The following is a 25,249-nucleotide window of genomic DNA, read 5'->3' on the forward strand; positions in this document are numbered from 1 at the left end:
TACCACTGAGCCACCAGGGAAGCCCCATTGAGGACTCTTAATACACTACCTCCTGCCCTCCCTACAGCCCTCAGAGGGAGCAACTTGACCCCTGTTTCGGAAAGGGCTTGGAGACTCCGAGAGGGCAAGCTCCTTGCCCAGGGCCACACAGCGGAGCTGCAGAGCTGCCTCAGAAGAACACGGTGTCAATCCCTCAGCTCCCCTCCTCCCCCCTCTCCCCAGACCGGAGCCTGGCTCTGAGGTCCTGGAAGGTCACGGAGCTGGCGCCCCCACGGTCCGGCAAAGGCCAGCGGGGTCCAGTTACTTGCTGGGGGTGGGGAGGGATATTGTCTGGGGGTCTTGGTAGATGAACTGTCTGCCCCTGCCAACAGACCAAGGAGCACGCCGAGAATCCTCTGTTCCACCCGGGTCCCATTAAGCCCTAAGACTTAAATAACTGCTGACTGGTGCCCCGGGGAGGGCGTCTGCCCGCATTCCCCTCGCTGTCCCGGCTCATCAGGGCTCCAAGGGTGGCACCCCAACTCGGAAGCCAGAGGCGCCCTCTTTCATCCCCAGATGGGAGCAGGTACACTCTGGCTCCAGGCACCCCCCAGAGGGTCCCCCCCAGGAGTTCAGAATCCCGGCTGCACTGTCTGCAAGCCAGGGTGGCGGGGTCTTCCGGGCACCCGGGCCCAAGGTCCCTCCACCCTCTGCCACCTTCTGCCAGCCCCGAAGAAGCGGGTGCTTAATTATCCGGTCACTTTATCCCCGCTTGGCCAGGCAGCTAAGCCCAAACATCTGGCCCCAGGGCCCATGGCCAGGATGGGTGGCCAGCCCCCACCTACTGCTGGCCGTGACCCCGGACACCTCCCCCAGGACATCTGAGCCTGCTCCTCTGCCTGCCAGCTTGCAACAAGCCCAAAACAGTAGCCGCAGAGGCCTAGCAAGCTTGACACAGAGAAAACATTTGACAAAATTAACACCCATTCATGGTTTACAAACGCGCGCACACGCACACACACGCACACACTGTTTGCAGAGTAGGAGCAAGGGGAGCCCCCTTAATCAGATAAAGGGTGGAAAGGGAGCCACTGGTCTGTCATTTCCCCAAAGACGATGTGACTGGCCACTTCGAAAACCGCACGGAATCGAGCGGGCGAATGTTTAGCATTAATGATGGTTCGGCTGGGATGAAGGGTCAGTACTCTAAAATTGTGTTCTCACCATTCCCTGCACCTCCAAGTGTGTGTGACCCATGGATCGGAAGCGTCGGCCTTGCCTCCAGGAGCTGGTTAGAAAAGCAGAATGCCAGGTGCCATCCAGACCCCCCTGGATAAGCATCTGTGTTTTAACCAGGTCAGGGGTCGGAGCGGAGTGGGGCGGGGGTGGTAGTGATGTGTGGGTGCAGCCCAGCCATTTGCGTGTCTGAACTAAACATGAACTGCGGGCAAAGGTCCGTGTCTCTGAGGCCTTGCGCAGCCAGCCCAGGCAGAGAAGGGAGTGGGTTGGGTGCCAACCTCACTTTAATGCTCTGCAGCCACTAACTGGCCTGACGCGGGTCGTGAATTTTGATTCTGCGTTTTGAAGCTGACGGGACAAGGAAGCAGGCTCTGCGTGCTTGTGCAACGTCCCACTTCCCTGATGGGTTCTGGTGACCAATTCCTGGCTGTCCGCCCTCAGGAAGGCTCCACGACCCCCTACCCTCTTGAGGGTCTGCCAGTGATTATCCTGGTGCCCAGGGAGGGTGACATTCAGTAGCAAATGGGTGATGGGGAGGGAGGGGAAAGCTTTTCTTAAAAAAATTTTTTTATTTGTCTATTTCTTGGCTGCACCATGCAGCATGCAGAATCTTAGATCCCTGACCAGGGATCGAACCCATGGCCCCTGTAGTGGAAGCGCAGATTCTTAACCACTGGACCACCAGGGAGTGTGTTAACTGACTCTCTGAGACCCCATGGACTGTAGCCAACCATGCGCCTCTGTCCATGGGGTTCTCCAGGCAAGACTTCTGGAGTGGGTTGCCATGCCCTCCTCCAGGGGATCGTCTCTACCCAGGGATGAAACCCAGGTGTCCTTCATTGCAGGCAGATTCTTTACCATTTGAGCCACCAGGGAAACCCTAAACCACAAGGGAAGTCCCAAAAAAACTTTTTTTTTTAAAACAAATTCCACATTTTAATTTTATACTGGACACCCACAAATTTTTGTAACTGGTCCTGCTTGCATGCTTGAGGCTCCCCAGCTGGGGTGTAGCCAGAACTTCCTTGGTGATCACAGGCCCGTAGACACTCTGGGCGGGTGACTGGGGAATAGGACCAAAGACTTCGGAATCAGACTCTGCCACCTTTTGACTTTAGGTCTTTGGAAAGTACAGCCTTGACGGTCTGGTCTGTAAAGAGGAGAGAGATGTGAGCAGGTCCTATGTGACGAACAGGTTCTGAATTTGACGCTTTTAGAAAAAGGGCAGGGTTTTCCCTTTTGTTTTTAATGGGAACTCAGAGGCTCAGAGAACCTGATCAAGGTCACAGCGTGAGAACCTGGAAATGCCTGTGTTTTTGCTTTTTGTTTTTTGGAGCAGTCTCATTGAGATGAAATTTATGTGCCAGATTAACTCTTTAAAATTTTTTATTGAAATATAGTTGATTTACAATGTTGTGTTAGTTTCAAGTGTCCAGTGAAATGATTCACTTATGCATATATGCATTCTCTTTAAGATTCTTTTCCATTATAGGTTGTCACAAGACGCTGTGTACAGTTCCCTGGGCTGCACAGTAGGTCTTTACTTACTTATTTGGCTGTGCTGAGTCTTAGTCGTGGCATGTGGGATCTAGTTCCCTGACCAGGGATCAAACCCAGCCCCTGTGTTGAAAACATGGAGTCTTAGCCACTGGACCACAGAGTGGACTGCATAGTGTGTATATTTTAATCCCGAACTCCTAATGTATTCCCCCTTTCCCCTTTGGTAACCATTAGTTTGTTTTCTAAGTTTGCAAGTCTATTTCTGTTTTATAAATTAGTTCATTGGTATCATTTTTTTAGTCTACCTTTAAATGATATCACATGGTATTTGTCTTTCTCTGTCTGAGTTCACTTAGTATAATAATCTCTAGGTCCCTCCAGAATTTACCCTTTTGTATGTACAATTCGATGACCTTTTTAATATGCTCAGAGAATTATGGAACATTCACACAATCTAATTTTAGAGCTTTTCCCACCGCCATCACCGCCCCCCAAAAGAAAACCTGTACCATGAGCAGTCACCCCCATTTCCCCTGGTCATCACTAAGCTTTCTTCCTCTCTGGATACAGAGAATCCTACGACAGATGGTCTCCAGGTTTTCGAGGTTCATTAGTGACGTGTGTATCAATGCTTCCTTCCTTTATCTTCCTGCCAACACAGGAGACACAGAAGACACGGGTTCAATCCCTGGGTCAGGAAGATCCCCTGGAGAAGGAGATGGCAACCCACTCCAGTATTCCTGCCTGGAGGATCCCATGGCCAGAGGAGCCTGGCGGGCTACAGTCCAGGGTGTCACAAAGAGTGGGACAGGACTGAGCACACGCACGTGGTCTGCCCGTGTATGGATAGGATAGACTGCATTTCTTTCTTTCTTTCTTTTTCTTTTGGCCTTGTGGCGCAACTTGCAGGATCTCAGTTCCCTGACCAGCGACTGAACCTCGTCCTCTGCAGTGGAGGTGTGGAGTCCTAACCACTGGACTGCCAAAGAAGTCCCTAGACCAGCATTTCTTTTATTGCTTTGCCAGTGACTTGACATCTGGGTTGTGTCCACTCTTTGGCTACTGTGAGCGATGTTGCCATCAACACTCATGAGGACACGTGTTTTTATTTCTCGTGGGCATCTACCTAGGGCCGAAATTGCCAGGCCGTATAGTTACTCTGCGGGCTTCCCCGGTGGCTCAGTGGTAAAGAATGCACCTGCCAATGCAGGAGACATGGATTCAATGCTGGGGTCGGGAAAATCCCCTGGAGGAGGAAATGGCAACCTGTTCCAGTATTCTTGCCTTGGAAATACTCCTGAGAGGAGCCTGGCAGGCTATAGTCCATGGGGTCATAAAAGAGTCGGACATGACTGAGCAACTGAGCACGCACGCATAGTAAGTCCAAAGTTAATTAATACTCCAGGGGACTGCTGGGCGGTCTTCCAAAGCCGCTGCCCCATTTTTCGCATTCCCCCAGCCCCACAGGAGGGCTCCAGCTTCCCCTTCTCGCCAGCACGTGTTGCTGTCTGTCTGCGTACTCCGGCCATTGCCCGGGTCTGAAGGCTTTTCAGCTCTCCTTTCCACGTAGCTGCCCCAACTCCATCTCCTCTAAGGGAGGGGCGGCCCCCTCGCCAGCACACACTCACACACCCACGTGTGCTCAGGCCCCAGCCCCTGACGGCCAAGGCACAATGGTGTGCTCCTCGGACCCTTGAAGGACTGGCCTGGATTAGAATCCTCCCGCCGCCTGACCCGCCTGTGAGCTCAGGCAGGTGCCTCGGCCTCTCGGGGGCCCCCTGTGCCTGCCCCTGGAGTGGGGAGGGCCTGAGGGACCCCCTCCAGCATCATCAGGAATTGCCACCTGCCAGGAGTTGCTTGAGGGGTGAGCGGCTTCCTTCCTGTGAAGTGTAAGATCGGTATCCTGTGTCCTGTAATTAAGTAATGCTTAATGACCGCCCCGGGGCCCTTCCTCCTGCCCCTCCTGGGGCCCTTCGCTGGTCATTATCGCCTCCTCCCAGTTAATCCCCAGCTGCCGCCACCAATTTGCGCCCTCTGCCCCCCCTTGCTCCTCTTCACTCCCCGCTTCCTCAGTGCCACCCCACCCCAGCCACCTCCAGCTTTTTGGGGATACACTCTTGGCCTCATTGCTTGGGTGGCTCATGGGTGAGGGGACCGGAAGTCCTGCTCTTGCTGCCCCCTTCACCCAATGTACCCACCATCTTATTCTCTCCCACAGCCCCCTACTCCAGGAAGCCCACCGTGATTGCCTGGGACACGCACCTATGTCCCCAGGTCTCTGGGTTAAATTTAGATGGAAAGGGTCCTTACGGCTCCTTCCACCACCCCTCCTCCCCACCAGAAAACACCTCAGCGGCCGCAGCAGGGGCCTGGGAGGGGGTGCGGGGGCCAGGGAGAGGGTGACACACGATCTGGCCTGGGTTGTAGCCTTTCTCTGGGCGGGCAGCCAAGGAGGCCACGGAGAGGAAGAGAGAGTGTTTGCAAACAGGGTGGCTGCCAAGAAGGGGCCAGGGTGAGGGCGGGGAGAGGTGTGCCAGAGAGGGGGGCCCAGCGGTGACTGGCAGCCGCGCCTGGGACTCTGCTTCCCCTGCTACACACATGCGCGCGTGCACACGCGCAGGCTCAAGGCCTGAGGCACACACGCAGGTCCACCGTCCGCACACAGCGAGGTGCACTCCACTCTCGCACCCTCGCACGCTCACAATTCCCTGAGCACACAGGGGCTCACAGACGCACAAAACACGCAACTCACGTCGTCTGCATGGAGTGAGACTCACTCAACCCTCACGTCTCTGTCACTCACACACACACGGGCTCAGATGGGTGCTCATGGACACACAAATACACACAAGTTTCAGGTAGGAACTTGAGAAATACACACTCCAGTTCCTGCCCGAAAACAGCCAGACCCTCTCCAGCTCCGCTGTTTAATCCCGCTCCTTCTCAGACACATCTGTGCAGAGCAAGTGCAAACGCTCACCCCGAGGCACACTCACAAGCGCGCACACGGAGCCAGCATCCTTGGACCCCAGGAGGGACCACTGTCTGCCATTCTTCCGCCTCTCTGCCTCTCCCTTTCTCTTTGCCTCTGCCTCTCTTCCCTCCCTCCCCTGTCCCTGTCTCTCCCACACAGCTCCTCTCCTCCACAACAGGCCCTTCAGGGCACACTTGCACGCGCACACACAGACAGTCCCAGGCTGACAGACCAACAGCATCACGGGGGCCGAAGTACCAGAAGGACTTTATTTGCAGAGAGCGGCTGGGGTGAGAAAGACAAAACGCTGCCAAGAGGGCACAGACCCAGCTGGTGGGAGAAGGGGCAGAGGGGGTGAGGCGGGGAGTGGAGGGCGCCCAGGAGAGGAGAGTCGCGGGCAGGATGACAGGTGTGCGCAGGAGGGCTGTGCAAAAGCGGAGTCATGGGCCGCCTGCGTGGGCACGCTCGCCCCTGCTGTGTGGGCTCCACCGGAGGGGAGGCTGGCGAGGCCCCGGGCCTCTGGGAGGCCACACCCCAGCAGAACACACACAACAACCAGGACGAGAAATGCAGGCAGCCGTGTAGCTGGATGGGAAGGAGTGTCACAGAGGAAGGGGAGTGCAGAGGGGCAGGGGATGGGCGGCCTAGCTGATTTGGAGGGAGGGTGTGAGCCAAGAGCAGCCAGGCAAAGGGAGCGTAGGTGCCAGGGCCCGGGAAGGTGGAGGGGTGCGGATGGACAGGGGCCCGCTCAGAGACCCCCGGACCAAGGCCGAGGACAGACAGTGAGGTGGGAAAAAGGACAGGAAGCGGACCATCCCAGACGAGGTGCACAGACCGCAGAGCAGCCAAGAGCCGCCCAGAAAGCCGAGGGGGCGGCGGGGTGGGCGGGCCTGTCCGGAGCACCCCGGCTGCGCCCTCCTCACCTTGAGTCCTCGTCCTCCCCGGGGTACACCTCCTCAGCCTCCCCCTCCCGCTGCCTCCAGGGCCGCCCCAGGAAGCCCCTGACGGAGCTCACAGGGCTTCTCCTCCTCGGCTGGGGCTCCAGCAGCCCCCACAGCAGGGTGTCGGCCGTGGGTGTCAGGCCGAACCAGGGCCGAGGCCGGTGGTCGGGCTGGCCCGAGGCCTGCCAGACGACGAAGTCCTCATAGAAGGGGTCGGCCTCGGCCAGGGGCTGGTCCCAGGGGAAGTAGCCGGTGAGAAGGCAGAAGAGCAGGACGCCCAGCGCCCAGGCGTCCAGGGCGGGCTGGATGGGCAGGCCCTCGGGGAGGGGCGGGGGCGCGCAGAGCTCGGGGGCCGTGTAGGGGATGGGGGCCCCGGCCAGGCGCAGCAGGGTCCCCCGGGGACGCGTGTGGCCGAAGTCCGCAAGCTTGACCCGCTGGCAATCGGGGTCGCACACCAGCACATTCTCGGGCTTGAGGTCCCGGTACACCAGGCCGAGGGAGTGGACGTGCTCCAGGGCTGACGCCAGCTGGACCGCGCAGCGCTGGGCAGCCGGCTGCGGGAGGCCCACCTGCGGGAACGGGTGTCAGGGGCCAGGCCCAGGGATTGTCCTCAGCCCCGGGGACAGCGTCGGGGTCCCACCTCCCCAGCCCACCAACCGGGGCTGGCCCTGGAGCTTGTCCTCAGCTCCTGAGAGCAGGCCCAGGGCGACAGAGGCCTGGTTGACCCCGATGAGGCCTGGGGTGAGCCCCGTGGGGGGGGCTGGCGTGAACCCCATGGGCCTGGGCTGAGAACCGGAGGGGGTGCCTGGGGTGGGTCCCGTGGGGGAGGGCCTGGGGTGAGCCTGTGAGGAAGGCTCCGCGTTGCCTCTGTGACAGCCGTGGACTCAGAGGAACAGGTCCATCCCACCAGACCTGCGGGCGCGGTGGGGCCCCTGCAGGGCGACACGCTCAGGCTGCCCCGAGTGTGACTCCTGAGGCCCAGGCTGGGCGGGGCGTCCGCGCCAGGCCCCCACCGAGCTCCCGAGCTCCCGGGTCGACCCACCTTGGGGCGGATGTAGGCGATGAGGTCGCCGTGTAGCACGGGCTCCGTCAGGAAGCTGTAGGAGTCGGCCGACTCCAGGCCGACGCCGCAGGTCGCCACGATGGCCGCGTGCGAGCCCAGGGAGAGGCCAACGCAGAACTCGTAGAGGAAGCCGCGCAGGGTGGTGGAGGCCTTCGGGAGCTGCTTTAGGGCCAGCAGAGTGCCTGGGGGGCGGGGTCGGCGTGGGGCGCGGGTGAGCCCGGGGCCGCCCCCCTCCGCCCCGCCCCTGCGCAGACGCCCTAAAGGAGCATGACCACCCAAATCCAGCCGTTGGTGCGCAAAATGCTGTGTGTGCTTAGTCGCTCAGTCCTATCCGAGTCTTTGCGACCCCGTGGACTGTAGCCCGCCAGGCTCCTCTGTCCACGGGATTCTCCAGGCAAGAATACTGGAGTGGAACTTCCCTGCTGGTCCAGTGGCGAAGACTCCACTCTCCCACTGCAGAGGGCCTGCCTTAGGTCTCTGCTCAGGACCTAGAGTCCACGTGCTGTGGCTCAGACCCAGCGCAATCAAATAAATAAAGAAATATATATATATATAAAAGAATACTGGAGGGGGTTGCCATTTCCTCCTCCAGGGGATCTTCCCCACCCAGGATCAAACCCATGTCTCCTGCATTACAGGTGGATTCTTTACCAGCTTAGCTACCAGGGAAGCCCCCAGTGATAATAGCATTTAATGCTTCCCAGGTGGCACTAGTGGTAAAGACTCCGCCTGCAATGCAGGAGACGAGGGTTTGATCCCCAGGCGGTGAAGACCCCCTGAAGGAGGAAATGCAACCTTGTCCAGTATTCTCGCCTGGAGAATCCCATGGACAGAGGAGCCTGGAGGGTGGCAGTCCACAGGGTCGCAGAGAGGCCGTGTGTGGTGGGGGAGGGTCACCTCCTTGCCTGAGATACCTGAGTGCAGCCCCTTCGCGTGTCATCAGTGCCCTGAATTCCTGCCAGCTGTCAGCTCTCGCTGCCTCCCATGTTGAGGACAGGTTCTCCCCTCTAGGGGCAGGTACACCTTTGCGCACCAGCACCACCTGGCCCTGGGGGAGGGCGTTGAGCTGGCCTCCAGGTGGGCAAAGCCCCCTCTCAGAGCCTGTGGTTCTGATTATCGCTCGTGTCCCCCGAGTTCTGTGATGACCCCAGTCTGTATCTCTCTGCATCTCTGTCTCTTATGAGCTGACCAGCATCCCTCCTCACTGCCTCCTGCAAAAGTCACACTTTGAAGTAGTCCTTATGCCCATTTTCACAGAACGTGACTGTATCTGGTAACGGCACTTTTGTTTTCGTTTTGGCTGCATGGCTTGTGGGGTCTTAGTGCCCCCAACCAGGGAGTGAACCGTGGCCCTCAGCAGTGAAAGCACGGAGCCCTGAATCCTGGACCACCAGGGAGTGCCCTGGAGATGCGGTCATGAAAGAGATAAACTGAGATCACTGGGGGTGATCCCTAGTTCCAGTGTGACTGCTGTCCTTCCGAGAAGAGGAAGGTTGGACACAGACGTGCAGGCAGGCGTGAGGACACGGGGAGAAGCCTGGCCGTCTGCAATCCTAGAAGGGAGGCCTTGGGAGAAGCCCGCCCTGCCGAACTGTGATGCCCCCAGTCTGCGGCCCTTTGTTATCAGCTGACAACCGCAGGGAACAGACACACTCTGTCATGCGGGGGGCTCCCTGGAGGCTGGGCTGGTGCAGGTTTTTCCCTGGGGGCCCAGCTGTCCCATTCCTGATCAGGGCTGAGCCCTGCAGTCTCCTTGGATGCATGCTGGGGCCGGGGACCGTGTCCTGCACACCTGCTTGTGCTGGCCTCGCTGAGTGCCCGGCAGACAGTGCGCCTCTCATCACCCCCACGGTGACCGCTGAGCCGGCCCCGTGTGAAGGCCACCAGGGGTGGTGGGGGTGCTCCATCTTCCTCCCCATTGTCCCCGGCAACCAGAGCCACTGACATCTCCTCTGGGAATCTCGGTGCTCCCAGAGAAGGGATCATCACCCCCGTGTTCAGAGGAGGAGGCTGAGGTTCAGAGAGGGCTGGGCCGTTACTGGGAACATACAGCCTGGACAGGGCAGAGGCAGGACTGGCTGGCTTTGCAGACCTCCTGCCCCTGTGCCCTGCCCCCAGGCCCTGGTACCTTCCTGCCGGTGCGTGACCAGCGAGACGCGGCCGAAGCGGCCCTGGCCCAGGGCACGCACGTGCTCGTAGAGCTCATCCACCTCTGCCTGGACCAGGCTCTGGGCACTCAGTGCCATCCTGGCCTCCAGCGCCCGGGCGGCCTCCTGGCCCTGCTGCAGCTCCTCCGCTGTGAGGCCCCCCAGGCCCTCCTCCCCTGCCCGGCTTTCTGTGTGCTCTCCGTGCGCGGCCTCCATGTGCTCTGTGTGAGATGCTTTCCCGGGCATCCCTGCAAGGGCAGAGGAGAGGGTGCCTGGACTCAGTCCTGCCAGACCAGGGCTGAGGGTGGGGAGGGCCTGGGGGCCTGGAGTCCTGGGCCTGAGGGAGAAGGGACTGGGGTCATGACCCCCGGGTCCAAGGAGGAGGGTGGCGGCTCACTGGCTCTTGCCCTTGTGACTCGGTTTCCCTCCTTGGAGGGACGTCTCTGGGACAGCAGACCCGGTGCTGGGTGGGGTGAGGTCAAGCCCGAGGCCCCGACGTGTCCGCCCTGCCCCCAGCGCCCTGCGCCACCTGATGGCCTGAGGGTGAAAGATGAACCAGATGACTCAAGACACCCCCCCCCCCTGTTTCCAAAGCAAACAGATTTGGGCCCTGGGGGTGGACGAGGAGCCTCTGTCTCCTAAGAGCGAACAGGTGCTCGGCCCCCAGGGGCTGCAGGGGGCGGGCTGCACGCTCCAGGCCTGGGCACGCCGGGGTCCCAGTGGAAGCAAGCTTTTGGGATGGGGTGTCCAGCCCTGGGGTGGTCTGCGGTCCAGTGCTCACAGCCCCAGACCCTCCTCCTCTCTCAGACCCAGGGGTCCAGGCCCCCAGCTCCCCTCCTTCAGCCCTGGGGGTCCAGGCCCCCAGCTGACCCCTCTCCTGAGACCTGACACAACTCACACATCTTGGGAAACCCCACCCCCGACTCTGTGTCCCCCATGCTCAAGCACTCTGCAGTCTCAGGGTCCTTAATGAGCCGCTGATCCCCAAAGGACCCAGCACTCCGACCACCTGCCCGGCTTCTCTCTCAGGCACTGCCCACCTCAGGCCGTTTGACCCCTGCCTCCTCCTGACCTGGGCTCCAACCTGCAGACCTCAGCTTCTCCCAGGCTCGCCTGACCCTTCGGCTGCCCGCTGTGGTCAGTGCCCAGCACTCAGAGCCCATGCCAGCAGAGGCCTGCCCGCAGCAGGACCCGCCCCCACCTAGGGGGTCGGAGCCCCGCCCCCGGCCTCACCCCTGGACTCACTAGGAGGAGAGCGACACCTTGCGTTGTGGCCCAGAACTGGCTGCGGCCAGACCGTCCCAACCCAGTGAGTCTGCCTCTTCCCCAGAGCCAGGGTCCAGACCCCACACCTCCTCAGAGCCAGGGTCCAGACCCCGGCCCTCCTCCCTCAGACCCAGGGGTCCAGACCCCAGCCCCTCCCCCTTCAGACCCAGGGGTCCAGACCCCAGCCCCTCCCCCCTCAGACCCAGGGGTCCAGACCCCAGCCCCTCCCCCCTCAGACCCAGGGGTCCAGACCCCAGCCCCTCCCCGCTCAGACTTGGGACTCCAGGCCCCTGCAAAGGATGGAATCACTCGTCCAGCCTGCCCCGCCTTGACTGCCCCTGGCTGCCCCTCAGTGCCCCACGACGGGTTAGACGCAAGTGTTTGGTGAGGGGAGTCCGGGGGAGGAGGCACTGGGGTCTGCCGGGGAAAGGATGACACAACAGGATTCCAGAATGATGCCGTGAGGAATGACCTCAGACGCGGGCGAAGGGGAGCAGGTGGTGTGGCAACTGGGCCGGAGGGCCTCAGGGGAGGGCTGGGCGGAGGGGCGTCCCCGGCCTGAGTGTGCAGACTGCAAGGTGGGGGCGCAGGCAGGGACCCCCAGGGCTGAGGGAGGGGGACTCGGGGGCCACATGCCCCCGCCCAGGTTTAGAGAGAGATGACCGATGCCAATTAACTTGCTTCTTTTTAAGAAAGCTTTTGATTTCAGGATCATTTTTATTGCTTTTAAGTCTTTATTGAATTTGTTGCCACGTTGCTTCTGTTTTACGTGGTAGTTTTTTGGCCCTGAGGCGTGTATGATCTTAGCTCTCCAACCAGGGAATGAACTTGCACCTCCTGCGCTGGAAGGCGGACCTCTGGACCTCCAGGGAAGTCCCATATCCCAGAATCATTTCTGGATGCACAGGACAGCTGCTTTGAGCTCCCACGTCCCCCTCCCCCAGCTCCCTGCCAGGTGAGTCCTCACCAACCACACATCCATTTGTCCAAAGGAAGATAGGAACTGTCAGTCAAATGGTAGGCTGGTCCCACATGCACAGCAGCCTTTATCTGTCCCAGGGTTCAGTCCCAGACAGCCCGCTGCATGTGGAAGCCTGTGGGTCAGGCTCCCAGCAGCCGTGACTGTGCTGGGTGCAGGGGACGCTGCCTCAGGTCCATGCGGCCCCTGCCCTGCGGGTCTGTGTGCTGGGCTGCGGGGGGCGCATGGGGCCTGCCAGGGGTCCAGCAGAGGTCCCTGCAGACTAGCTGTGGCCCTTGGTGTGGATGGGAACACGTGCTCTCGGGGAGCTGGCCCAGAAGACCCTCTGGACAGGAGGAGAGCCCGAAAGGATGCACAGGTGAGAAGGACCAGGTGCATCCCGGATGGTCTGAGAGGGGAGATGTGAAGTGGGGGCACAGGTCACTGCGCTACGGGCTCCAGAGCAGAAGGAGCGGCCCCGGGGAGCTCTGCTCCCTGGAGGCCTGGAGTAGGAAAGGAGGCATTCTTGGAGGAGAATGCTGGGCATGCAAACATCTGTAGGCAGGAGAAAGAGTGTGTGTGTGTGTGTGTGCATGTGTGTGCATTACGTGCTCACGTGCCCACACGTGTGCATGTATTTGTGCATGCATGCACATGTGTGCACACGTGCATTTGTGCATCTGTGGACATGTGTGCATGTGTGTCGATTTAGGTCCAGAAAGGATGAGTGGCTCCTGTAATGTCACCCAGAGCCCAGGAAAGTGGAAGAGATGGCAGGTGAAGGTTCCACGGTATTGAATCTGGAAAGCCGTGGACAGCGGGCATCCACTAAAGTCTTAGAGGAGAGGAATGACCGCTCAGAGGTCCACAGGCACCAAACACATCCCCACGGGGCAGAAATGCATATGTGGGAGACATGGCACCTCCTCTCAGGAAGACTCGACAGAACAGAAGGGAGAGGGAGGGTCCTTGAGGGTGGAGGGGCTGGGGGTCCAGACCCCTGGGTTTGAGGAGGAGAGGCTGGGGGTCCGGACCCCCGGGTCTGAGGGGGGAGGGCCTGGGGGTCCGGACCCCCGGGTCTGAGGGGGCAGGGGCCGGGGGCTCCAGACCCCTGGGTGGTCAGCTGGGAGGGGAGTCGTGCGTCTGAGCGCAGCCCTCGGTTGGGAGAGACGCAGGGCGCTCTGCTCTCCTGGGCGCAGCTGTCTCTCCCTGCACGTGGCCGTGGGGGCTGGAGGCGGGGCCTCTGTGGGCGGGGCCTCTGGCCCGGCTCCCACCACCTGGTCAGGGCTCTCCCGCATCTGTCCTCTCCCCGCTGTCACCGTCCTCCTCCTCTGACCACTCTTCCAGGCTTGCTCCGCCCTCCTCCTCCTCCTCCCCACCCTCGCTGGACATGCTCCCCACGCCCCCGGCTCTCTCTTTGTTCCCCTTTAACCCCCAGTCATCTCCCAGGAAGTCCAGGACGACCAGCGGGGGGCTCCTGGTCTCAGGATCCAGATCCAGGAGCCCCTGGAACAAGGCCAGAGCTGGGGGCGCAAACTGATCCCAGGGGGGTGGCGGCCGGGGCGGCTGGGGCCTGGCGGTCATCCAGCCTGCGAAGACCTCGAACTCGGGGTCAGGGGCCAGCGCCACGTCCCAGGGGAAGCAGGCAGTGGCCGCGCAGAAGAGAAGCACACCGAGCCCCCAGGAGTCCAGGGCGGGCCGCAGGGGCAGGGTGTCGGGGGGCAGCAGGACGCAGAGCTCGGGGGGTGCGGAGGGCAGGGGCCCTGGGGGTGCCGGGGTGGGGCTGCCTTCTGGCCGGGTCAGACCCAGGTCCCCCAGGGCCACGCGGCTGCACACAGGGTCGAAGACCAGCACGTTGTCAGGCTTCACATCCGCATGCACCAGCCCCCGGCCGTGGAGGAAGTCCAGGGCTCCTGCGAGCTGGGCCATCACACGCTTCACCAGCAACTCTGGGAGGCCCTGGGGTCAAAGGCAGAGGGCAAAGGTCACCCTCGGTTCCTCCTCTCTGCTGCTTCCTGGGGTTCAGGAATCCCAATCCCAGGACCACTGGCTACCAGGAGTGTCCCTGACATATCTCCCAACACCTTCTCCAGGTCATCCTCAACCACCAGCTCCCCCTGTAGACCTGCCTTCAAATGTTTTCCTCACCAGGACCCCGCATCTCACCAGAAGCTCTCTGACTTCCATCAAACTTTGTCCTGACACTCACAACCACTCCTTACATTTCTTATCTTCACTCCACAGACCACAAAGATCTCCAGTGAAACCCTAAATCTCACACTTAACTAGTAAACTTAACTAATCTTCAGTTCAGTTCAGTCTCTCAGTCCTGTCCGACTCTTTGCGACCCCATGAATCACAGCATGCCAGGCCTCCCTGTCCATCACCAACTCCCAGAGTTCACTCAAACTCATGTCCATCTTATTCCTGTACTAATTGAGTCCTGTACTCCAACTCAGACCCAGTTTGAAAGTCCCAGCATTTACTTCATTAATTGATTGATAGATCTGTCCATCCAGCTAGCCAGGCAGTTTGAGACAGCAACCCATCCATCCTAACCCCAACCTGTCATCTATCCAACAGTCTATAAAGCAGGGTTCCAGTCAGTATCCATTCTAGCTAGTCAGCAGTTCAATAATTCGTCCAGTTATTTAGGATCTGATATCCATCCATACATTCCTCCATCCTTCAATCCATCCATCCATCGACCCACTCATCCACCCATCTATCCATCCACTTTTCCTTTCTTTCATCCATCCATCCGCCCATTTGTCAATCCACCCTTCAACCCACCCATCCATCCATCCATCTACCCACCCATCCAGCCAGCCAGCCATCCACTCATCCACCCATCCACCCACCCATCCGCCCACCCACCCATCTGCCCATCCACCCGTCCGTCCATCCGCCCATCCACCCACCCATCCACCTGTCCACCCATCCGCCCATCCACCCGTCCGTCCATCTGCCCATCCATCCGCCCATCCACCCGTCCACCCATCCACCTGTCCATCCAACCACCCATCCGCCCACCCATCCACCCATCAACCCGTCCATCCACCCATCCACCCGCCCGCCCATCCGCCCACCCGCCCATCCGCCCATCCACCCGTCCATCCATCCACCCATCCACCCGCCCATCCACCCGCCCACCCATCCGCCCGCCCACCCGTCTGCCCGCCCACCCGTCCGTCCGTCCGCCCACCCACCCGTCCGTCCACCCGCCCACCCGTCCGCCCACCCGCCCGTCCATCCACCCACCCGCCCGTCCACCCCCCCACCCGCCCACCCACCCACCCATCCACCCATCCACCCCCCATCCGCCCACCCATCCACCCACCCACCCGTCCATCCGCCCACCCGCCCGCCCAGCCCGCAGCCATTGGTCCTGCCACCCTATCTTCCATCTGTCCCACTCTTTCCCTCCTTATCTCCCTTGCTTCCTTCTTTCCTCCTCTTTATCCCCAAACTTATCTGAAATCCAAAGTTTATTCCTGAAGATGAAAGTGAAAGTGTAAGTTGGTTAGCACGTCCTACTCTTTGTGACCCCAGGGACTGTAGCCCACCAGGCTCCTCTGTCCATGGGATTCTCCAGGTTAACAATACTGGAGTGGGTTGCCATTCCCTTCTCCAGGGGATCTTCCTGACCCAGGGATCGAACCCAGGTCTCCTGCATTGCAGGCAGATGTTTACTCTCTGAGCCACCCAGGAAGCTATCCCTAAAGATGACCCCACCTTAACTTCACATTCAAGTACCCCTAGAAGATCACAGATTCAGTCCTGACCTGGTCTTCCTAGAGAGAACTCCATTACAGTTCTTCTCCAACTCCCTCTATACACAGACACATCCTCAGCCATCTCTGCAGCCCCACACATGGTCTTCACACTCACTGTCGCCCTGTCGTCAACCCGAAGCTCAGCTCATCCAGCTCCACCCTCACCCCTTCCCAGTCCCACTGCCATTAAAATCCCATCTCTCCCTCTGTCCCCACCCTCTCATCAGACCTGATCTGTCCTCTACCCCAACCCCAACCTCTCGTCCAGGCAAGCTTGTGCTTGGATGGATTAGGGTTGGGGTTAGTCATGGAACTGCGCTGAGAAAGAGAAAGGAGGTGACCTGCAGGAGGGCATGGCACCCACTTTGGTGTTCTTGCCTGGGAAACCCTGCGGACAGAGGAGCCTGGCGGGCTACATCCACAGTCTGCTGTGACTGAGCAACTAACACCCTTGGGGGGCTTGGGGAGAGCTCGCTCTGGGGGGTCAGGGTTGGGGACAGGCCCGGGGGAGAGACAACGTTAGACCGGGATGAGCCCCCCGCCTGCAGGCCTCACCCGTTCCTGCAGCATCCCGCTGAGGTCCCCACAGGGCGCATACTCCTGGGCGAAGGCGAAGTGTCGCGGGGTCTCCAGCGGCCCTGGCAGTGTCTGGAGCAGGCCTGGATGTGACGAAACACAGCGGCCCACACAGAACTCTCTCAGGAAGGTGGTTCTGAAGACCGAGGCCCGTGGGAGGAGCTTCAGAGCCACAGCCCGACCTGCCAGGGGGCGGGGGCAGAGGGCAAGTCAGGGTGTCCTGAGCATCAAACCCGGGGGCAGGGCGCGGTGCTTGACCTCTGCGTGCCTCTGCTTCCTCCATCTGTGGGGGGAGGGGGTTGGAGGACCCCTTCCCTGGGGACGCTCTCTGCTCTTCTCAGATTGCTGTGTGACCCTGCACCACGGCCTGACCCTCTGGACCTCCGTTTCCTCTTGCGTGAACTGGGGGACATGGCAACTGGACTAGCAATCTTAGTCGTGCTCCTGCTTTGCTGTGTGACCTCAGGCAAGCCTCTCCCCCTTTCTGGGCAAGAGCTCTGGTTCCTTGGGCCATCACAGAGCTCTTGATGTTCTGAGGGCCCCATCGGGAGGAGTCCTGGTCAGCTCCCTGAAGGGATGCTCCCTGTCGTGGTGGACACGAGGACCCTACGAGGGGGCCGTCCTGGGGTCTGCCCTTCGGTGGCCACACTCACCCCCTTGCCGAGGCCGGGCGAGCAGCACGTGGCCGTAGGAGCCGGAGCCGAGCCTCCGGATGAGGCGGTAGTGGGCTCGCAGGCTCCGCACAGGGGTCACCCTGGCAGCCGTCAGGTCCACGAGCCTCTGCAGGGCCGTGGCTGTGTCCTCCTGCAGGAGAGGGGTGGGGCGGGGGGCGGGGGGTCAGTCAGGGTGTTGGGCCGAGCCAGGGGGCCCAGGGCCCCGGGGCCACTGTCCCGGGCGAGGAGGGTGACTCACAGTGACTCACCCCGCCTCGGGCCACCTGTTTTCGGGCCTTGGCTGGTGGCCCTGCCCATGGCCATCTGGGGCTGCCCCCAGAAGCCCCCAGCCCCACTTGGGGCCGCCTGCTCCCCAGCCCGCGCCCGCCGCCCCGCCCGCCTTTCTCTGCATCCTCCTGTCTGCCTGTGTCCCCCGCCCCTCCATCTGGGGACGTGTCCCGCTGCGTCTCCTTGGGTTCCCTGGGCCTTGGATCTCTCTGTCTCCCTGCTCTCCTGTTGTCTCTTTGTGTCTCTCCGTGTCTGCCCCCCAGCCCGCCCCATTCCTCCTCTCTCCATTATCTCCTGCCTCTCACCTCCGGATCCCCATCTTCCTGCTTCTCGGGGCCCCTGAGCTCCATCTCAGGGTTGGGCCAGCACCCCTGGTCTGGGCTCCCCGAAAAGCCACCTGCCCACTGAGCCCCGCTGCATCCCTGAGCGGAGCCAAGGCCGGGGGGCTGGTCTGCGGGGCCCACCTCCGTGTCCCCCTGCGTCTGGGCCCGCAGCCTGCCCTGAGCAGCCTCTCCCTCTCCCCGCACCTCCCTGGCCCGGTCCAGCCCAAGTCTGAGCGCCCGAGGTCTCGGGGTCTCCCTGCCTGTCTGTTGGTCCCCGGCCCCCGGCTCTCGTCCCCACTGTGGCCGCCTATCCATCTGTCTTGGGAGGTCCTGTCTGTCCCCTGCTCTGGCTTCCCCCCTGTCTGTCTCCCTGCCGTCTTTGTTTCTGCCTTTGTCCCTCCCTTTCTCCGGCCAGGACAGCTCAGAGACATCCCGTCCCCCCACACCTCCCCGCCCCGCGGCCCCCCTCCCTCCCCCGTCCAAACTTAGACCAGTCTGAACTCTGGGCTCTGCTCCCAGGACAGAGGGGACAAAACATAGCTTGAACCCCAAGGGCCGGGCTGGAGGGCAGCGGGCAGAGGGGAGACGGGCGCTTTGTGCCCTTTACCTGGGACGGTGGCCCGGGCCATGTGCATCCAGCCTCCCCTGCGGCCTCTGGGGGCCAGGAGCCCACTCCCAGAGCCCCTTCACAGAAGAGCCCCCACACCCGGCCCTCAGCCCCGGCCGCAGGCCCCCAGCCCCTCCTCACTCAGGCCCTGGAGCTCTCAGCCGCTGATGGAGACCCTGGCGGGGGCAGGCTTCCCTCCTGAACACAACAAGGCTCTGCACCCAGCTTCAAGCTTGGGCCTTTAACTGCGTCCTCCTGGGCACCCCCAGAACGGCGGGGACTTAGCCCCAGTTTCCAGAGCGGGAAACTGAGGTTCTGAGCGGCGAGTGGGTCAGAGGGGAGGAGTTGTGGCTGGCTGGGCCAGGCCTGTGTGACTCAGCCTGGTTGCTTTCCACGACTACTACAACCTGCTATTAATAAAAGACGTGGCTTCTGGAAGGGCCCCCCGGAAGCCGGCTCGCGTGTTGGCCTTGGGAGCCTGCGCAGGGCTCGGGGGGCGGTGGATGGAGCTGCCTTTGCTCTTTGACTTTCCGGGATTTGTGGAAAGTTGTAAGCGCAGATCAGAGCAAGGAAAGGCTGCACCCAGCATCCACTGACCAAATTTCACACATGTTGGGTATTTTTTTTTTGGCCCTGCTGGCTCTCTCTCTTTTCTGCTGGGGCAGTGGTGTGTTTTAAAGTAAATTGCAGCCCATGGAAATCTTCTGGGGCAAAATGAGGCGCCGTCTGGTGTTTGATTTCAAATACTCCTGTCTTGGAAAATCACGACTCCAGTGAGCGCAGCGGGTCGGGACACAGCTGCCCACATGTTGCTGAGAACAAGGACGTGCCTTTACTCTTTAGCTTTGGTTCTGCTGGAAATTTTCCCTCATAAAAAGCTAAAAGCAATCAGTAGACTTCAGACACCACGGCAAACTGTGCCTCAAATTTCTGTCTCCCGTCAAAGGAAGGAAAATTTCCAGCTCAATGGCAGAACTTTTTCAGTCCCAAATGGTAATTCTTTACAGTGAACTGACGCCCAGCCTGCATTCCGCATCTCCCAGTTTCTCCAGACACGCCTCCTGTGGCTGCTTCAGCGGGGTCGGTGCTCAGTGTCAACACAGCTTTGGGGCAACTTTGCGTCACTCTGCCTTTCCTGTTCTTTGAATTTCCCTCATGGCGTCACTGATTCAACACATGTGAGTTTGAGCAAACTCTTGAGACAGTGAAGCACAGGGAAGCCTGGCGTGCTGCAGTCCAAGGGGCCGCAAAGAATCGGACGTGACTGAGCCACCGAACAATAGCAGCACAGCATATTACTGATTCAAAAACTGAAATTAAATAATGCAATGGAGACTTTTCATTCAATGCTGATCTGGTGTCAGGCCCTCCCTGGCTCCTTTTTTGCTTTTTGTTCAAGACTTCGGGGAGTCCTCCCTACAAGTCTTCACTGAATAAAATGATGGCTTCCAATTTACAGATGGGGAAACTGAGGCAGGGACCAGCAGGTGGTGACAGGCAGTTTCTGGGGATTCCAGGCTGTCCTCTGCCCCGCTCCCCCACCATGCAGGCTGGAGCTGAGCCCCTGCCCTGAGGGCCTGGGGTGGCTGTGAGTGTGTGGGGAGGGCCATGGGGGAGCAGGGGCCTGCAGGCCAGCTGCTGGGCAGGAGCTGAGAGGTCAGGCTGCAGAGCTGGCCACCTGGGTCAGAGGGGCCGCTGCAGGCCTCCGCCCTCCCCAGCACTCCCCCCCCTCCCCCGCCAGAGGCTCACCGATGATCCGCAGAGCTTTGCACCTCCCCATTTAGCAACACTGCCCCATGGGGTCACCCGGAGTGACCTGGAGAGGCAGGTGTGCTGGGGGCGGGGGTGCTCCGGCCCTGGCCCTGGGGTGCACACACCCCTGGGTAAAACTGGGCTCTGGGCCTCCCCTCCTCCTCCCCTGGCCCCCGCTGTCCAGCCCAGGGGCTCCGCCAGTGAGCTCCTCCTGCCTCTGACCCCCGGCCAAGTGCCCAGCTGCCTCCCTGCCTCCGTTTCCTCCTTAAGAAAGGGGACCAATTGTTGGTCCTACTCAGAGTGTTACTGTTAAAGAAACAGCTAACGTTTGTCACATACATTTATAGTATATGTTGATTGTATCTAACCTAATAATAAACTCAATATACATGATCTGATATTATATCCACTGTGTCTGGAGAAGGAATGGCAACCCACCCCAGTATTCTTGCCTGGAGAATCCCTGTGGACAGAGGAGCCTGGTGGGCTACAGTCCACGGGGTCACAGAGAGTCGGACAGGACTGAGTGACTTAACACACACATGCAGTATGCACTATCATATACATAATATCCAGCATTTATTTATATGGTATTTATACACTTGCTATCTTTTTCCAAATAAAGACATCAAGAATTAACTTACACTTCAAAATAAAAAAAGAAAGAAAGGAAAAGGGTTAGGACTCTGCGCTTTCACCACCTAGGGCCCAGGTTCGATCCCTGGTTGGGGAACTAAGATCCCACAAGCCACACAGCATGGCCCCCCCAAAAAAAATTGTGCTTCAAAGGTGAGCAGTTGATAGCTTACCTGCCCCCCAAATTCCCCACCATCCTTGGCCAAAAAGAAAAAAAAGAGAGAGAGAGATAGAAAAAAAAGCCCTACCATTAAATCAGCGTGTTTCATCGGTAAGGAGTAAGATTCTAAACTAATTGGGAAGCCTTGACTGTGGGCGGTTACCGCGGTGCATCGTGAGCCCCCGCCTGCCCTCCTGAGCTCGCGACACTCAGGCTGGCCTCAGTCACACCCACGGCGGGCGCGGCTTTCCTCCCACATACACTGGCTTGTTGTCGTTCAGTCACTCAGTCGTGCCTGACTCTTTGCGACCCCGTGGACGGCAGCACGCTTCCCTGTCCTCCACCAGCTCCTGGAGCTCGCTCAAACTCATGTCCATGGAGTCGGTGATGCCATCCAACCATCTCGTCCTCTGTCGTCCCCTTCTCCTCCCGCCTTCAGTCTTTCCCAGCATCAGGGTCTTTTCCAATAAGTTGGCTCTTCACATCAGGTGGCCAAAATACTGGCGCTTCAGCTTCAGCACACACACTGAATAAAAACTATCAAATAAAATAATGGATGAAAACAGCAGACACAGGACCTGGAACAGAGCCGCTGTTAGCCGCGTGATTTTTGGCAACAGACACACCGATGAGCGTTACAACAGGCCAGACACCGTTCTGGGGGCCTTATCCCCCATCCAGGAGTTTCACAGAACCCTCACCATCAACCTGTGACCCTAGTTCTAGTATTTTTCAAAGCCGCACATGCCTCCGCACTGTCTGTCTGACCAGGTCATGTAGCAGCATAAAACTCTGCTGTGGTTCCTTGTGCGGAAGAATATCTTAGGCACACACGCCCAAAATATCCCAAATAAGCGTAACTAGTGTCTCACTGTCCACAAGCGCGCAGCTTAAGAAATACAACTTTTCAAATATAATTGGAATCCTCTGTGTACTTCAGTTCAGTTCAGTTCAGTTCAGTCGCTCAGTCGTGTCCGACTCTCCGCGACCCCATGAATCACAGCACGCCAGGCCTCCCTGTCCATCACCAACTCCCGGAGTTCACTCAAACTCATGTCCACAGAGTCGGTGATGCCATCCAGCCATCCCATTCTCCGTCGTCCCCTTCTCCTCCCGCCCCCAACCTTTCCCAGCATCAGAGTCTTTTCCAGTGAGTCAACTCGTCTCTGTGTACTTACCCTTCTCCAAATCCTCCCCTTCCATCCCAGAAGTAACCACCATGCCTAAGGAGATGTTTGTTATTCTTCATGTTAAAAAAGAAGATACTTTTGCTACATATGTATGAATCCGTGACTGCCATAGAGTATCGCCTTGCATGTTTTTAATGTTGTATAAATAGTATCAGGTCCCTGACCTTCGGTAGCTTGCTTTTGTCCTCACCCACTGGACCCTGTTGGTGCGTTTCTTCCCTGTGTTTACAGGAACCTCAGGTTCCTTTCTTTGCAAAGATGTTGAAGGGTCTAGTGTGTGGACATGCTGTGCTTTACAGACTCATTCTTCTGAGCACAGACATTTTCTTTTTCTCCCCTGTGGCTCTCTTACAGGCAGGAGTGCAAAGGACAATCTTATATGGGTTGTATGGTGCGAAGTGGTACACTTCACGGGGCACTGGTCTCAAAGAGGAATTTCTGGGTGCAAAGAGGAACACGCAGCTAAATTCTTAGGTATTGCCACACAGCTCTCTCCAAGGTGGCCGTATCTGACATTGCTTTTCCAATTTTTGTTTTTGAGTTCACGGGGCCCTTAGAGAGTCTGAAGAAAGCTGCAGGGACTTGCACTGATATGCAAGCCACCAGCCGTGTGGGGCTCTTGGGTACTTGAAACGTGGCCAGGCCAAATTGAGATGTGCTGTGAATACAAAATAGACCCTGGCTTTCAAAGACTTAGCACGAAAAAGAGCATGTAAGCCATCCATGGGTGACATTTCTATTAATTACACGATGACATGATGATGTTTTGGATATACAGTCGCGCTCATCGTTGGGCGGATTCCTGTATCTGCCAGTTCGCCTACCCACTGCCATGCCGCTGTGGCCCCCAGCGGGCATGCGCAGCGCGGCCAACTCCTCTCCTCTCTGACACGTGCTCCCAGCTGAGGGGGAACAAGCTTGCACCGTCTCCCCCACCCCGCGCAGTACTGGGCTTTTTGTTGGTGATTTTACAGCTTGAAATGCCCCCGACTCAGGCCCAAACATAAAGCCCAAGTGCTGTCTGATGTGCTAAAAGCCTAAGAGAGCTGGGATGTGCCTTATGGAGGAAACGATAGATCAGCTTCCTCCGGGCGTGTGTGACAGAACCGTTGGCTCTGAGTTCAATGTCAGTGAGTCAACAGTGTACCTTAGACAAGGTGCCTTTAAATGGAAGCACAAAGCAAGATTATGTATAAATCAATTAACAGCAACAACAGAGCTTGATCAAAGTCTATCAGGAGCCTAACCCTGTATTTCCCCTCCCACCCTGCCCTGGTTCAGGATCAGTTATTCAGGGTTCACTATGCTGCTCTAGGGGGCTTCCCTGGTGATCCTGTGGTAAAGAATCTGCCTCCAGTGCCGGAGACCAGGGTTCGATCCTTGTGTGGGGAAGATCCCCTGGAGAAGGGAATGGCAACCCACTCCAGGATTCTTGCCTGGGAAATCCCCATGGACAGAGGAGCTTGGGGTGGGGGGGAGCGCTACAGTCCATGGGGTCGCAAAGAATCAGACACGGCCTGAGCGACTAATGCTTTCATTTCTCCATGCTGGGCTATAAACCATCACTACTGTGAACAAGGAGAAAAAATACACTGTATAGGGTGAACTAAACCATTTCACAGTTACGTTCCCCTGGTCTCTCTTTTGCATCTGTAAAAATGGAAGCACACAGCTGGCAGACGAAGGTGGTTCTACAGACCCTCCCAGATCTCTCTAGAAGTCTAGAGGCGGTGGGCTCAGAATTGTGGCAGTCTCCACGCGGCCTGGGCTGCAGGCCAAGGTCAAGGCTGCTTCCTCTCCCATGTGGGCCATCCCCCTGCCTCCACCTCCTGCAGGCCTCCAGTCTCCCCCGACCCCGTCACCCCCAAAGCCATCCTCCTAACGAAAGCCATCCTCCTAACGCTCAGAGATAACGTTTGTCCTTCAGCCTCTCAGGACCACCCGCTGGCTCCTCTTGGCCCTCGGGGAAAGAGACCACGGTTCCCAGGCTGGCCTCGGAGCCCTCCCGGGGCTGGCACCGGCCTCGTCTTATCTGCTGCCCCACCCTGCTTCACCCAACACCCCAGTCACGGGGAAGGACTCACAGTCCCCCGGGGCGCCCTGCGTCTTGCTCCCTCTCCTCCGGAAACGTGTGCGGGGCGAGGCGGCCGCCGGATGGACCAGCAAAGGGCGTGTGTCACGGCTTCATAAATCCCGCGTGCTTAGTGATAATTATAGCCAGTATTTACTGAGCTCTGTGTATTACCAGCCCCTGTGCTAATCCTTGCAGCCGTGGGGAAGAGGTAGGTCCTATTATTAGCTCCATTTTATAGTTGAGGAAAGGGAGACTCGGGGAGATTAAATCTCCTGCCTGGCGTCCCGCTGGGGGTCAGCTGCAGAGGCGGGACTCACTCGGGGACAGGTGGGCTCCATGCCTCACCCCCGGGCCTCTCTGCTGGGCCACAGGCTGGGGACACGTGTGTGTCGAGGATGCTGACTGCTCTGGTTTCCATTCAAAGGCAACACTCACATCCCCGGGGCCTCATGAGCCAAGAAGACCAGGTAGATTCCATCCCTACCTGGAGGAGTCCGGAGGGTGCCCTGGACAAGGACACAGGCCATCGCGAAGCAGTGTGTTTCCTGCTCTAACGGAGGTGACTCTGAAAGGTCCTGCTGGACAGTGGGTGAGGGAGAGACAGGGCTCTGAGAGAGACTGGAGTCTCTCTCCAGTCGTGACTGGAACTCAAAAACACATCACATGCGTGTGTGCTAAGTCACTTCACTCGTGTCCAACTCTTTGCGACCCCAAGGACTGTAGCCCGCCAGGCTCCTCTGTCCATGGGATTCTCCGGGCAAGAATACTGGAGCGTGTAGTCACGCCCTCCTCCAGGGGATCTTCCCGACCCAGGGATCAAAGCCACCCACATCTCTTGTGTCTCCTGCATTGGCAGGTGGGTGCTTTACCAAGTTACATTTAACTACAGAGTGCCTGCCTGCTGGATGTGGCCAGCAGGATCGCAGGTTTTGGGGACACATCAGAACAAAGTGCGCAACTCCCACCCTCAGAGGCAAATCTCAGAGGTGGAGAGGGGACAAAATGGTTGCCCGGGAGATGGGTCAATGAGGAGCAATGCCTAAGGGCTATCGTGTTTCTTTTATTCTTTTTCTTTCTGTTTTATTTATTATTATTGTTATTTTGTCTTCTTTTACAGTGTTTCTTTTTGGGGTGATGGAAGTGTTCT

The 25,249-nt window shown here is 58.8% G+C and overlaps 2 protein-coding genes across 4 annotated transcripts; both read right to left on the reverse strand.

Annotated features, from left to right (window-relative positions):
• Positions 1 to 5,941: 5,941 nt before the first annotated feature.
• On the reverse strand, positions 5,942 to 11,015 carry SBK2 (SH3 domain binding kinase family member 2). Of its 3 annotated transcripts, none has more exons than XM_055410653.2 (4): positions 10,916 to 11,015; positions 9,825 to 10,091; positions 7,676 to 7,878; positions 5,942 to 7,202 (listed from the first exon to the last, which is right to left on the reverse strand). In XM_055410653.2, the coding sequence occupies exons 1-4, from the start codon at positions 11,004 to 11,006 to the stop codon at positions 6,612 to 6,614; spliced, it is 1,152 nt and encodes a 383-aa protein (XP_055266628.2). In that variant the 5' UTR covers positions 11,007 to 11,015; the 3' UTR covers positions 5,942 to 6,611. The 3 variants fall into 3 exon arrangements, with proteins under 3 accessions (XP_055266628.2, XP_055266629.2, XP_055266630.2); XM_055410654.2 differs by having other exon boundaries at positions 10,884 to 10,975; XM_055410655.2 differs by having other exon boundaries at positions 10,928 to 10,971.
• Positions 11,016 to 11,511: 496 nt separating this feature from the next.
• On the reverse strand, positions 11,512 to 24,629 carry SBK3 (SH3 domain binding kinase family member 3). The gene is made up of 5 exons (XM_055411170.2): positions 24,587 to 24,629; positions 24,113 to 24,228; positions 17,073 to 17,223; positions 16,399 to 16,601; positions 11,512 to 14,026 (listed from the first exon to the last, which is right to left on the reverse strand). The coding sequence occupies exons 1-5, from the start codon at positions 24,627 to 24,629 to the stop codon at positions 13,349 to 13,351; spliced, it is 1,191 nt and encodes a 396-aa protein (XP_055267145.2). The 3' UTR covers positions 11,512 to 13,348.
• Positions 24,630 to 25,249: the final 620 nt, after the last annotated feature.

This window comes from Moschus berezovskii, chromosome 22, assembly GCF_049115385.1.
Source record: "Moschus berezovskii isolate FMDL1 chromosome 22, NW_MosBer_1.0, whole genome shotgun sequence".
In the NCBI taxonomy this organism is placed as follows: domain Eukaryota; kingdom Metazoa; phylum Chordata; class Mammalia; order Artiodactyla; family Moschidae; genus Moschus; species Moschus berezovskii.